The 12,408-nt window shown below is 34.8% G+C and overlaps 1 protein-coding gene and 1 long non-coding RNA gene across 3 annotated transcripts in view; one reads left to right on the top strand and one right to left on the bottom strand.

Annotated features, from left to right (window-relative positions):
• Plc21C (Phospholipase C at 21C) overlaps nt 1-12,408 on the top strand; it is a 69,823-nt gene that overhangs the window by 45,916 nt on the left and 11,499 nt on the right. The window contains exons 1-9 of one of the 2 annotated variants that reach the window (XM_074176185.1): nt 2,800-2,989; nt 3,477-3,851; nt 4,215-4,477; nt 4,542-4,720; nt 4,795-5,011; nt 6,094-6,623; nt 7,576-7,972; nt 8,194-8,536; nt 11,969-12,221. In XM_074176185.1, coding sequence (XP_074032286.1) covers nt 2,967-2,989; nt 3,477-3,851; nt 4,215-4,477; nt 4,542-4,720; nt 4,795-5,011; nt 6,094-6,623; nt 7,576-7,972; nt 8,194-8,536; nt 11,969-12,221 — 2,580 coding nt within the window. In that variant the 5' untranslated portion in view covers nt 2,800-2,966. Of the gene's footprint in view, nt 1-2,799; nt 2,990-3,476; nt 3,852-4,214; nt 4,478-4,541; nt 4,721-4,794; nt 5,012-6,093; nt 6,624-7,575; nt 7,973-8,193; nt 8,537-11,968; nt 12,222-12,408 lie in introns of those variants that run through there. The other variant, XM_074176184.1, reaches the window with a different exon arrangement.
• Nucleotides 8,002-11,970, bottom strand: LOC141482614 (uncharacterized). Its single transcript, XR_012465613.1, has 3 exons — nt 11,474-11,970; nt 10,714-11,415; nt 8,002-8,301 (listed from the first exon to the last, which is right to left on the bottom strand). It is a non-coding gene; the product is annotated as an uncharacterized lncRNA (long non-coding RNA).

The raw sequence follows: 12,408 nt of genomic DNA, 5'->3' as shown, positions 1-12,408 counted from the left end.
TTAAAATCATTGAAAAATCGATATACGACTGTTACAAAAGTAATGGGATTCCTACAACTGAAATCATCAGGAAGAAATTGAATACTCCCGGCCATAACGTGAGCTGCTGTGACAAAACTCTTCAGAATTGAATAATGAAACTAGGACTTAGATTTAAAATAATAAACAAACGTCAAGTAGTTAGGGAAATCAGAACACATAACTAAATATAGACAAGAACAACGCAAATTTTCTATTTGGACGAAACTTGGTATGACACTCACGACACAGTTATAAAAAAGTAGATGATTCGAGAATGTGTACGCCTAACATGCCTGCAAACAAAGGATCGCGACTAATCATTGTGCATTGCGGAGGAAGTAAATGATAGGTTACGAATTTTTTGAAATTATATGGAAAAAACTTGAGGGCTGCATTGTTGACTATCATAAGAACATGGAAACTAATATTTTTGAGAAATGGTTTGAAAACACATTGATCCCAAATTAAAGTGTTTTTATTCATTTCACTAAAGTAAGAAATGATTATTGAATAACGAAATTAGTTAGCTCCCTAATTATATTATTAAAAAGGAGCTGTTAAAAGGTAGGTTGCACTATATCGTTTACCTAAACTATATCGAGCTCTTATTAAATATTTGTTTTTGAAAGGTAATACGCCAGAGCAATTCAGAATGAGTTGGATTTTGTGCATTGGGACTCTACACCATCATTTACCTTAGTGAAATTTTGGGCAGCTGAATGTAAACGTGGCAATAAAAGCTTAGGAGGCGATGAACATTCGGGACGTTCAAAAACTGTAACTACCGAAGAAAACATTGCCAAAGCTCACCAAATGGTGCTAGACGACCGCCGAGGTTATGAACATGTCAAAAGAACGTGTTTGTCACATATTAAATCAATATTTAGGCATGAGCAAGTTGTTCGCGCGTCGGGTGCCGCGTTTGCTCACTTTAGACGAATAGAGCGTTGGAAATGTTCGAATGAACATTTCCAACGCTCAGTTGCGCAGTTTAGGCGCAATAAATCCGAGTTCTGGCGCCGATTAATCACCGTAAACAAAACTTGGATACACTATTGTACGTCCGAAACAAAAATACAGTCCAACCAGTGGATTGCAAAGGGAGAACCGGCTCAAAAAAAAGTTTTTTCGTTTGGGAAAGTGATGGCGACTGTTGCTTGGGATAGTCACGGAGCTATTGTAATCGATTATCTTCAAAAAGGAAAAGCCATTACAAGAGCATACTACGCATCATTATTTGACGAACTGAAGGCACAACTGCAGAAAAACGGCCACATTTGCAGAAAAAGAAAACCCTGTCTTACCAAGACAGGAGGACCACCTCACACCCCAGCGATTGCCATGACGAAAACCCACGAATTACGGTTTGACCTGCTTGACCATCCGCCTTACTTACCAGATTTAGCCCCAGGCGGCTTCTTTTTTGTTTCCTCATCTAAAAATTGCCCTCGGAGGAGTACTATTTGGGCGGGTTACAGAGATTAGAGCATCGCTGGGTGAAGTGTCTAGAGTTGAAAGAAGACTATGTTGAAAAATAAAAGATATTATGAAAAAACGTCTTTTGTTTTTTCTTAGGTCAGACCACCGTCCGTTAGTATTCGTCGTACATTGATGTCGAGCCTTCTAAATAGTCCCTTTTAGATATGCACTTGTATCAGCGCAATGAGATTTTCTCTATTTTTGGAAATAGGAAAAAGTCACACGCAGCCAGGTCAGGCGAATATGGAGGCTGGGATATCGTACAAAAATGTACGTTTTTACTGTGAAATTTTTTGGTTGAGAATAAGATCAACAACTTAGTCGCCATAAGTTCACACGTTTAGCTTCCCGAGACTGAATGTAGGTTCTCGTCAGACATATAGAGACAAGTAGAGTAATTTAAAGACCATTTAAAATGCACTGTAAATTTATGGCACGTCAGGCACTGACAATGACTATTTACAGTCCTTTTTCGAAAAATAAAACAATATTTTTCTGAAAAACAGATCTTTGGATTATTTGTTATTTATTCATAGGATTTTGAAAGGTTTATTTCTTCATTTGGCGCCGATCTTGTCCCGCTAAATTTGTTTATGGGTTTTGTAACGTATTTCTGGGTAAACTTGCTTATTCCGATTTCGAAAATTGAACAATTGTGCTGTAATATTATTGCATCTACCGTTTTTAATAATAAAGTTTAGCTCATTCAGCGGTAGGCAAAAAAAAAGAAATAATCGGTAGAAATAATATGAGATGCTTAATGCAGATAAGTAGAATGTAATTTATTAATCACTTATTGCATTACAAGTACAAAAATCGGCTTTGTTTTATGTTCATTGACACATTCTGCAAGTTAATAGAATAAAGAGTTGCATTTTCCAACTATTTTTGAAATAATTTCTGAGTTTCAGGTAAAAAACATTTTTCATTCAGTTATATATTTTCTGCGGTGATCCATTAAATGAAATATCTAGTTACTCCTATCTGCAGACATGCTTCTGTTTTGTACATGAAAGTTGATTACCATTTTCACTATAAATCGGCCGGCTACAAACACAGATTGTGGAAAGTATGTAAATAATATAATGGTGAATGAATTTCCCGAAAGCAGTGTGTATTTATCTTATCCAAATGAATGTGTTGACAAAGCCATTCAGCAGGTTCTCGGAAAAGTTCGCTTTCCCCCGGCTCATCTTGTTTGTTGAGAAATGCAACAGTTTGTTGTGCAGTCGGTGCTGTCTGATGAGTTTCAATGTATCCGTCGAACAAAAAAACTTGTTTACAAGTGAAGCGAATGTAAATGCTTGTCGCAGAATTTAAGAATCGTTGAAAAAGAAACAAAGAAAACGGTTAGAAGACACAAAACACGAGCAGAAACATATCGTTCTCCATGCTTAAAGCGTTTAAAAACGTTTAATTTGACTAAAACAACAAGACAACTAATTAATCTAACTACAAATTGACACATGATTACTTCTTATGGCGACAGGTAGGAAAATACACTTTCAAGATTTTTTGCGAGTACTTTTTTTCACAGAACATAGTCTATAGAACTTATATCGGGCTGTGTCTATTTAATGAAAAATTATGAAACTCCTAGGTCCTAGATTATTCAATAATAAAAGAAAAATCACATGAAATCACGTGTTCAAATTTGGCGGGCCATGTACTTCCGATTAACGATTTTTTTTATGTTGGTACACTTCCCTCGAATATATGTTCACAGTTCCAGCTGTTTAGTATGTTTAGTTTGTTGATGAGAGGCATTGAAGTTTGGAAGTACTTTGCTACGTTATCAATTGGTTCTTTAATCACATGAATGTTCATGTGGAGTTGTATTTTGGAGTAGGTAGTTGTAATTTATTAGTCTTCAGCTTCACTATGGACATTGATTTCTCAAAACGAAGTGGTGAGAATCTACCAGATGCAGGAAAAGCTGGTATGAAAAAACCAAAAAGCTTCTTATCCTTTTTCAGAGTTGGCGCAAAAAAGGTAATGACTTCCCACCAGTTCGTGGAGTTCTTGAACAAAACTCAAAGGGACCCCCGACTGAACGAAATCCTTCATCCCTACGCGGACGCAACCAGATCGAAAGATGTGATAGCCCTCTACGAACCGAACAAATACAACGCCCAGAAAGGCCAGCTCTCCTTTGAGGGCTTCCTGCGTTATCTTCTCTCTGAAGACAATAACATCATGGCGCCTGCCAAATTTGATCTCAGCCACGATATGGATCAACCGTTAGCACATTATTTCATCAACTCGTCGCACAATACTTATTTGACTGGCCATCAGTTGACAGGGAAGTCCAGCACCGAAATGTATCGACAGTGTCTGTTAGCTGGATGTAGGTATGTTTCCTATGCTTTTCTATTCATCGATTCCGTTTTGCATGAACTGTAAAATGATATGTTGGAAACTAGCTTCATGAGAAATCTTAGTTTCGTATTTATAATACCATACACTTGATGAGGTGATGCTTTACCCGATATGATAAGCATATATTTCATTGAAGGAGTATATTCAGATCTGTATCGGTAAAAAAAGAAGCAACAAAGAGTGACATTACTAGTTACAGAAATATAAGTTTGCAGCGCAAAAGTTGCTACTACTTCAATATAGCTACAGTTAGGATACCGTTTTTTTAATGTTGTTCCGTTAGGGCCCCCTCCAAAGATAATGAATCAGCTTTTCATTCTAGTCTCTATTTTCAGATGTGTGGAACTAGATTTTTGGAATGGCAGAACCGAGGAGCCCATAATAGTCCATGGATATACTTTTGTACCTGAAATATCAGCAAAAGAGGTGCTAGAAGCGATAGCTGAAAGTGCTTTCAAAACATCAGATTATCCAGTAGTGCTGTCCTTCGAAAATCATTGTAATCCACGTCAGCAGGCGAAGATTGCGAACTACTGTAGAGAGATATTTGGTGATATGCTTCTAGAATCTCCCTTGGAATCTCACAAGCTGGAACCTGGTAACGTAGAATGCAACTATTGGATGTATTGAGGTTTTAATTCATGAATTGGTCGTCTTTATAGGAAATCCTCTTCCCCCACCATCGTTATTGAAAAGAAAAATAATAATAAAAAATAAGAAAAAACATCACCATCATCACCATCACAAAAGGAACGTTCCTCCATCGCCAGAAGTTCAGAATGTAGAGAATACAACAAATGGCGAAGCACCTAGACATGCTCCTCCTTTACAAACCAGACAGGTACAGTACAGATAGTTTTCATTGGTCATCATTCTGTATATCCATTCTGTATATCATTTGATGGCTTTTTTTAGGGATCTAAAGAATCGACTGGAACAGAAGAAGACGATTCTTCGAGTGACGTCGAAGAAGGAGAAACTCTAGAGGCGGATGTTTCCTCTGAAAACAATACTGAAGAAGGTGGTGATAACAAACCTGTTCCCGCTACGGAAACCGAGGCTGGAGCTGAAATATCAGCTTTGGTTAACTATGTACAGCCTGTTCACTTTTCGAGTTTCGAAAATGCCAAAAGTAAGTATTGCATTCATGACTTCCAACAATTATTTTGTGGTACTTACTATTTTGGTCGCATTCAATCGGTTTTTTTTTCTTTTTTAGTTCTGCATCATAAATTTATTGGTTCACCAATTTGTTCTGTTGTATCTCGAATTCTATAATAATAAAATGCTAAAACTTCTTTTCCCTATTACAGGTAGTTCAGTGATTTATAAAAATAACAAAACTACCCAATGTCTCTGCTTTTCATTATTATTCTTGAACCGAACGGTTAATAGTACTAATTTACTGAAAGTTAAGGTGACCCAGGAAATCACCCTAAAATATACTTCGTCTGAAAAGGTTAGGCTTATTATTTAAATCAAAAAAATAGATAACCAGAATTTTGACAATTTTGTTGTTGTTTTACATTAATAAAGTTTATTTTTATGGTTAGGTGATTTCGATGGTTTTACCAAATATTGCATTGTTAACAAGGAAAGAAAAAGTAAAAACAAAAATAAAATCCAAACAAATAAATTCACAGATTCGTCGAAAAAACAATATTAAAGTATCGTTTAACATTATATTTTTCAAAAAGTAAAATTTCAACTCAATTGTACAGTTAAAGAATATCTTGCATAATATATAAATATTTCTGAGGTCATAATTCTATTTTCAAGAAGTTGCTATTACTTTGAATATTTCAATTTTTACTTTGATGCTTTACCTAATATTAATCAAAGATATATTAAAAAAAAATCAAATTATCAAAACAGTGCAGATAACTATAAATAATCGAATCTATTATTTTCAAAATGATCAGAACCAGAAGTATTGCTGTATATCCGTATTTGTATATAAACTTCTCAGTCATGTTTTTCACCATAAGGTTTATGTGAATTAAGTTCAACCCCTCCTTTTTTGCACTCTTCTATTTTCTCGGGACTTGCAATTCCTCAACAATTTTTCATAGAAAAAACATATTTGAATCTAGATATCTATGAACGATCAGTGGATCCAAGAATCGTCTATTGTCAGCAACTGTTAGTAGTTGAGAAATCTATTCTAAAATAGTTTGTAAATTTTTTGTGTTGAAATGAAAAAAACCTTTTCAGAAAAAAACCGCAGCTACGAAATGTCTTCGTTCGACGAAAGGCAAGCCACGTCACTTCTCAAGGAGTACCCCATACAGTTCGTCAACTACAACAAGCACCAGTTGAGCAGGGTGTACCCCGCCGGTACCCGTTTCGACTCGTCCAATTTCATGCCTCAGGTGTTCTGGAACGCGGGTTGCCAGCTAGTCGCCCTGAACTACCAAACGCTAGATTTGGCGATGCAGTTGAACTTAGGAATCTTCGAATATAACTTCAGGAGCGGCTACTTACTTAAACCCGAATTCATGCGTCGTACTGACAGGAGATTTTACCCTTTCGCCGAGTCAACTGTGGACGGTATAATTGCCGGTACCGTTAAAATAACTGTGATATCTGGACAATTCTTGACTGATAAGAGAGTAGGGACTTACGTTGAGGTGGAGATGTACGGGTTACCGGCGGATACTGTTAGGAAAAGATTCAAGACGAAAGTTGTGCAGAATAATGGCATCAATCCAGTTTATGATGAAGAACCGTTTGTGTTCAAAAAGGTAAAATTTACTTTCGGATATTTCATGTACAATCTTTGCTCCAAAAATATATTTTTTCTGACTTCCAAACAATACTATCAAGTATAATAAAAGGCAATACTTTCAACATTAAAGATATTAGAAAGCTTTCTCAAAATAGCTATAAACGGTTCAGTTGTCTTTCTGGAAATGAAAAATTTAAATTTTACTTTATGAAACACCTTGTATGGCCTGTATTGCTCTCACACAACATAACTTCAGCACTCTTCTTGACGTGCTTTTCATCGCTAATTGACATGAAAATGAACAGACATTTCCAGACATAAAAAGCATCCAAAAGTCTTAGGTCATGTACCGGTCTCAATAATAGTGAACACTATTCATTTATTCAATGATCGTTGTCCAACGTATGTTGAGTGAAACTGGACTTTCCCAGTCTCTGAAGTCGAATATGTGCAGCGTGTTTTTCAAAACAAGTTTCAATAGCTCGTTTATTCTGACCAATACATTTTTGTCACAGTTCTCACGGGCCATTTCATATATCTTCGATTTTTCATTTTCCACCATCTTGTTTCAAGGCTTATCTAACACTTGTTGCAGTGAACAATCAGTTTCGAAAGATAATTTCAGATTCAGATCTTCAAAAATTCCATCAAATGCTTTGGTGAATCTTGGTACACATATAACAACAATGAACTTTCAACCAGCGTCTTTTTGATTAATTTATTTACCATGTTGAAAAATACATGCTTTCAGCTACGCCCCTAATAATGTTTTTCTCAAAAACGTACTTTTTTATTTAAGAGGAACGTAACAAGCCTGATAGCATTGCAGATTTTATTTTCGATGGTTTTTCCAAAAATAGCATTGTTTGTCAGCACTAATTTTTACACCTCACTTAATATTTGTGCATCATAAAGTACATATTTGAAAGTTAATATGTCACTTTTGAACAGTTATTCCCTTTTTAAAGGTGGTGCTACCAGATTTAGCCTCGATTAGAATCGTAGCATATGAAGAGTCCGGAAGATTCATCGGTCATCGAATTCTTCCAGTTGTTGGCTTGTGCCCGGGCTACCGACACGTCAACTTACGAACCGAAATCGGACAACCTCTCCCTTTAGCAACACTATTTTTGAAAGTTGTCGTTAAAGACTACGTTCCAGATGGATTGTCGGACTTTGCAGAAGCGCTGGCAAACCCTATCAAATACCAAAGCGATTTAGAAAAACGAGCTCAGCAGTTGGCGGTGCTTACGGATGATATGGAGCCTGTGGAAGGGGGAGATGAACAAAAGCGAAACACCTTGACTAGAGGCAATAAGGAAGTGACAACGAATGGTAGTCCAGCACAGAGGCCTTCCATAACAGGTAAGACATTTATAAAAAAAACGAATAAATAAAAATGAGTGAAATGTTATTTTGGTCCGATTATTTTCATTTTTAGTATTTCGAATAATTTTAACATCTAATTTATTTTCATTTCAATCGGTCTTCCGTAGATCATTTCAAATTACTTCAAATGGTTCATGTGAATGAATGAAATGATTTTCAGTGAATTTTAAACTACTATATATTTTTTTCTTCAAAAGGTGGGAGTACTTCTGTTGAATCCACGACCGATAACGATGTTCTTGTTGCATTTCCCGCTCTGTCATCTTCCACTATAGCTGTGGAAACGAATACGCTTTGCAAAGTTCCTGAAATCAAAGAGGAAAAAATTGAGGATTTGATAGCCGAACCGTTAGAGAAAATTTTGGAAAATAAAGTTGTAAGGGAGAAGAAACTTGAATTGGAGAAGAAATTGGAGAACTTGAGGAAGAAGCACGAGAAAAAGAAAATGTCTTTAAATTCGCAGAAATCAACTGATTTCTCAGAAAAAAAGTCGAAATTAGTCAATATGAAGCTTGTGAAGAGGTTATCCAGCAAGAGCATGTGAGTAATGTTCACTTTTTAATTGTTATGACATTTTCTGCGTTTTCATATGACAAGAATATTAAATGTCTGGTCAATTTGTGTGGTTGAAGCGAATGAATGCTAATTACTGATTCCTCTGATGAATTGGCAAATGAATTTATTGAATATATATAAGTAAAATGTATAGAGAGAAATGAGATATGTAACTGATCGGATATCAAAGGGACAGCGGAAAGTAATAATCATGTAAACAAAGAAATATTCGCTCAATAATGTATTTTGAAGTTGTTAGGTGAATTGAAGGCTTACTGTCTAAATATTTTTACTGATTAATTAACTACGTAGGACTTCATTGAAATAAATCTGAAATCAGCTAGACAAGTCTTTACTAAATAAAACTAGAACCTCCGTCATATAATGGCTATGAATTTCTCATATATCACCCAGCAGCACTATGAAAACACCACCGCAACAGTTATAAACGTTTTCTGTTAATGTCAAATTGGTTGTTGAATCAAGAATGTTGTTTTCATAGTTCTATTGTGTGGACACAACTTCTCATGTAGCATCAAACATTAAAAGACACCTATTTTTTGGTTATCTGAAACGGAAATGAACTACTAAAATAATCTCATTGCTCTTCAAAACATTTTAAAGAACGGAGAACGAGATCGATTTTTCTGATCATCCTGCTGGTGTTTGGAGACTATGCCCTAAATGGTGAGTTTCAGTGGAGTTCTCGAATACCACACCACTTGTGTGCACGTTTGAATCATTTCACCTACAACTTTACTGAGGTAGTTAGGTATCTATATATACAGGTCCGGAAAATCATTTATCACGAATCGGAGATGATATTCTCGAAAAAGTATGACAGTTGACAATTTTCACATGGGTAGTATTAAATCCCCCAAATATCTAAATGAATTGATTGTTTTTTATGTTGCAATGTCTAATACTCACTAGATGTATTGAATTGATATAGTCTGTATTATTTGTAAAGGAACTCATATTATTAGGAATATTTTCTGGTGATATAACCTATAATCTGAAGAAAGTGTGCATTTGTCTAAGGGAATATGCATACCTTCCAATTTTAATTTTTTTCATTCCAACCTAGATCATCTTCAAAAAAATTATGAAAATTGTTTGAAGTAAAGAAAAATTTCAATTCCTTGATACTACAAAGAACGTATATCTGGAGGGCTAAGGTTAGATTTACAATGTGTTTAACCGATAAATTTAGTCACAGAATATGAAAAATACAAAAGACTTTATCATTTTCTAACTAGGGTATATAAGAATATACCTAACATCAGCCCCAATATCAAAACCAACAATGAACAACAAAAAAAGTTGATACTATTATCTTTCCTAATTGTAAATAGTAGGAGAAATGCAACTCTATATTGTTTTTAACGTAAGTTTTGACCAGGAAATAGTATTAAGGTAATTTTTTATATTATTGTTTATAATCATTTCGTTTTTATTAAGTTATTTATATCAACATTTTTAGCACATGATTCTTTTCTGAGTTGATTACTTTGTTTTTCTACTTCCTCTTCATTTTATGTATTGGCTTCAGCAACTAAGGCTATCCGGCCAGTTGGTAACGAATATCATTCATAAAAACCAAGTGTAGTCAAATTTTAATGATCCTAGGACAAACCCATCCACACTGGGGTGTCCTCACTTTTTCTTAGAAAAAAACACTTTATTTTTTTCCTGGGCACCTCCTTCTCAGATGAAACTAACACATCTATTATCGAACTGACGACCCCGTCGAATCCGTCGACATACAGCCTGGTTACTAGCTGGATGTTACTGTTTTGGGGGAAATTATTCATATTCATTGTCAAATAGAAACCAAAGACAATTTTTGAATTTGAATATTGTTAAGTGAAAAACGATGGTAATTATTTCTTCCCCCGTTTGATATTTCTGAGGATTGTACCATTTAAAAGAATGAAAAATCTGTTCGTATACCCTTTCATATACATAAAAAATCACAAGATGCCCTCTGCCGCTAGAGATAGATCCTTTATTTTTTGAGTCCTCGACATATGACTGTGTTCAGAATTTACAGTTCCAGAAGCAGGACCTAAACTTTCAAAATACCAATAATGCCAAACTTACTTTCTTTTCCTCCTCCAACATTCAATGCAATAATTACTTCACAATTTTTTTAAACTTACCTATTTTTATATAAATTAATATTTCTGTTTATGCTACATGATTTGAAGAACCTGTATATTTTTAGTCTGTCTGTTCTGGTATTTCCATAGCATGATTATCAATATTTCTTCCTAATTGATGTTCATTTTAATACTTGTTTGTGGTAGTTTTTCAGGATCTGATTTTTGTGACAGAGATGTGAAGAATTCATCGGAAATTACTCTCATATACATTACTTGGTTGCCACAAAAAAAATCTGGAACCAGGAATAAAGTTGTTTGGTATAAAATAACTTTGAGAGTTATCAACCTCTAATCAGATTTCAGACAATATTCCAACATAATACACGGATCAATCTTTAACGGCATATTAACTCTATTGCTAATCAATTGGTTAATTCCTTAACCATTATGTCTTGCAAAATGTTCAGATCTTATGAAAAAAACTGACAAGACACGCACAATATGAACCAGTTTCAAATGTGCTGATGATTTTTTTTCCTACAGCTCTCCGAGGTTATGAAACAAGGCTTCATAAATATTCATACTGTAGCACTGTAAATTTTGTGTTGCTAGTTCCTTTGTCTTTCTAAACTTCTGCACGTTTTTGGGTTCACTTTTGTGGTTTCATTGCATGCTCAATTACATATTTATTTTATGAGTAGCCTATACTATAAGGAATAACTCTTGAAACGGTTGTCAACTGGGTTTTTGAAGGTATTTCTGAAAAAATAAATCAAGATAAACCACTATTACATTTATAACAAATTAGTATCCATACTTAATTCAATGTACAATAGTTCCAAGACCAGAGTGAAGGCATCCTAACTTACAACTCAAAATGATAGATTAATAGTTCAAAAATAATTGAAGTTTGAATGTAGTTAACAATGTGATTGATGAAATATTTCAACATATTAAGAACCATTTCTCAATTTTATCTCAACTCGAATTGACAGGAGTTGGAATGTTCATTTTTGTTCGAAGATGATTTGAGAAGTAGAATTAAGTTGTATTTACTAGTAAGTAAAAAATTATTGAATGGTTTTATTGTTGATGACCTCATTCTAAGAAAGACATAGTACCAAACAACTTTAATCTGTTTACTTCTACAAGTGAAAAACTTATCTTTTTTTTTTCATTTCATCTCTTCCGGTACATCTAATATGTATATCAGTTACATATCACAAATAATTTGGGAAAGATAACAATCTCAAAAAGTAATGTCCTTCACAACAACTTACTCTCATGTTCATTCGCCCAATTTTTTTTCTAGCGTTTCTTCTGTTTTCTATACTGAATCTCCCAGCGCCGAACCACTAACCAACGTAGCGGACGGTCCAGAAATTAGTGGAAGTGACGGAGAAAAACCTACCTTACCTAGGAGTCATTCAGAGCGACTTCTGGCAATGAATAAGGAGTTCGTCACTCAGGAAAAAGAACTCAGGGAAAAATATCACGAGGTCATTTTCAATACCGCGGAAAAGGTCATGAAGACGTCTCAATCGAGTCAGGTTAAAACATTGAAGGTACTGATACTTTCAGTCGATCCAGATTATAATGTTGATATTTTTAACATCCTAAATGTATGTTGACTTAGTTGGAATTGAGCGTACTTGATTTTTGGTATCTCACATAATTTTGACGGTATGTGCTCTAATATTACAGATCCATTGTTTACTGACTATTATCCGGATAAGCGTGTTATCAGAAATA

Source organism: Leptinotarsa decemlineata, unplaced genomic scaffold (assembly GCF_025532065.1).
Source record: "Leptinotarsa decemlineata unplaced genomic scaffold, Ldec_3_MD MMD2_tig00001621_RagTag_RagTag, whole genome shotgun sequence".
Classification (NCBI taxonomy): domain Eukaryota; kingdom Metazoa; phylum Arthropoda; class Insecta; order Coleoptera; family Chrysomelidae; genus Leptinotarsa; species Leptinotarsa decemlineata.
The sequence above is the reverse complement of the archived record's forward strand: the minus strand, read 5'-3'. Positions and strand labels throughout refer to the sequence as shown.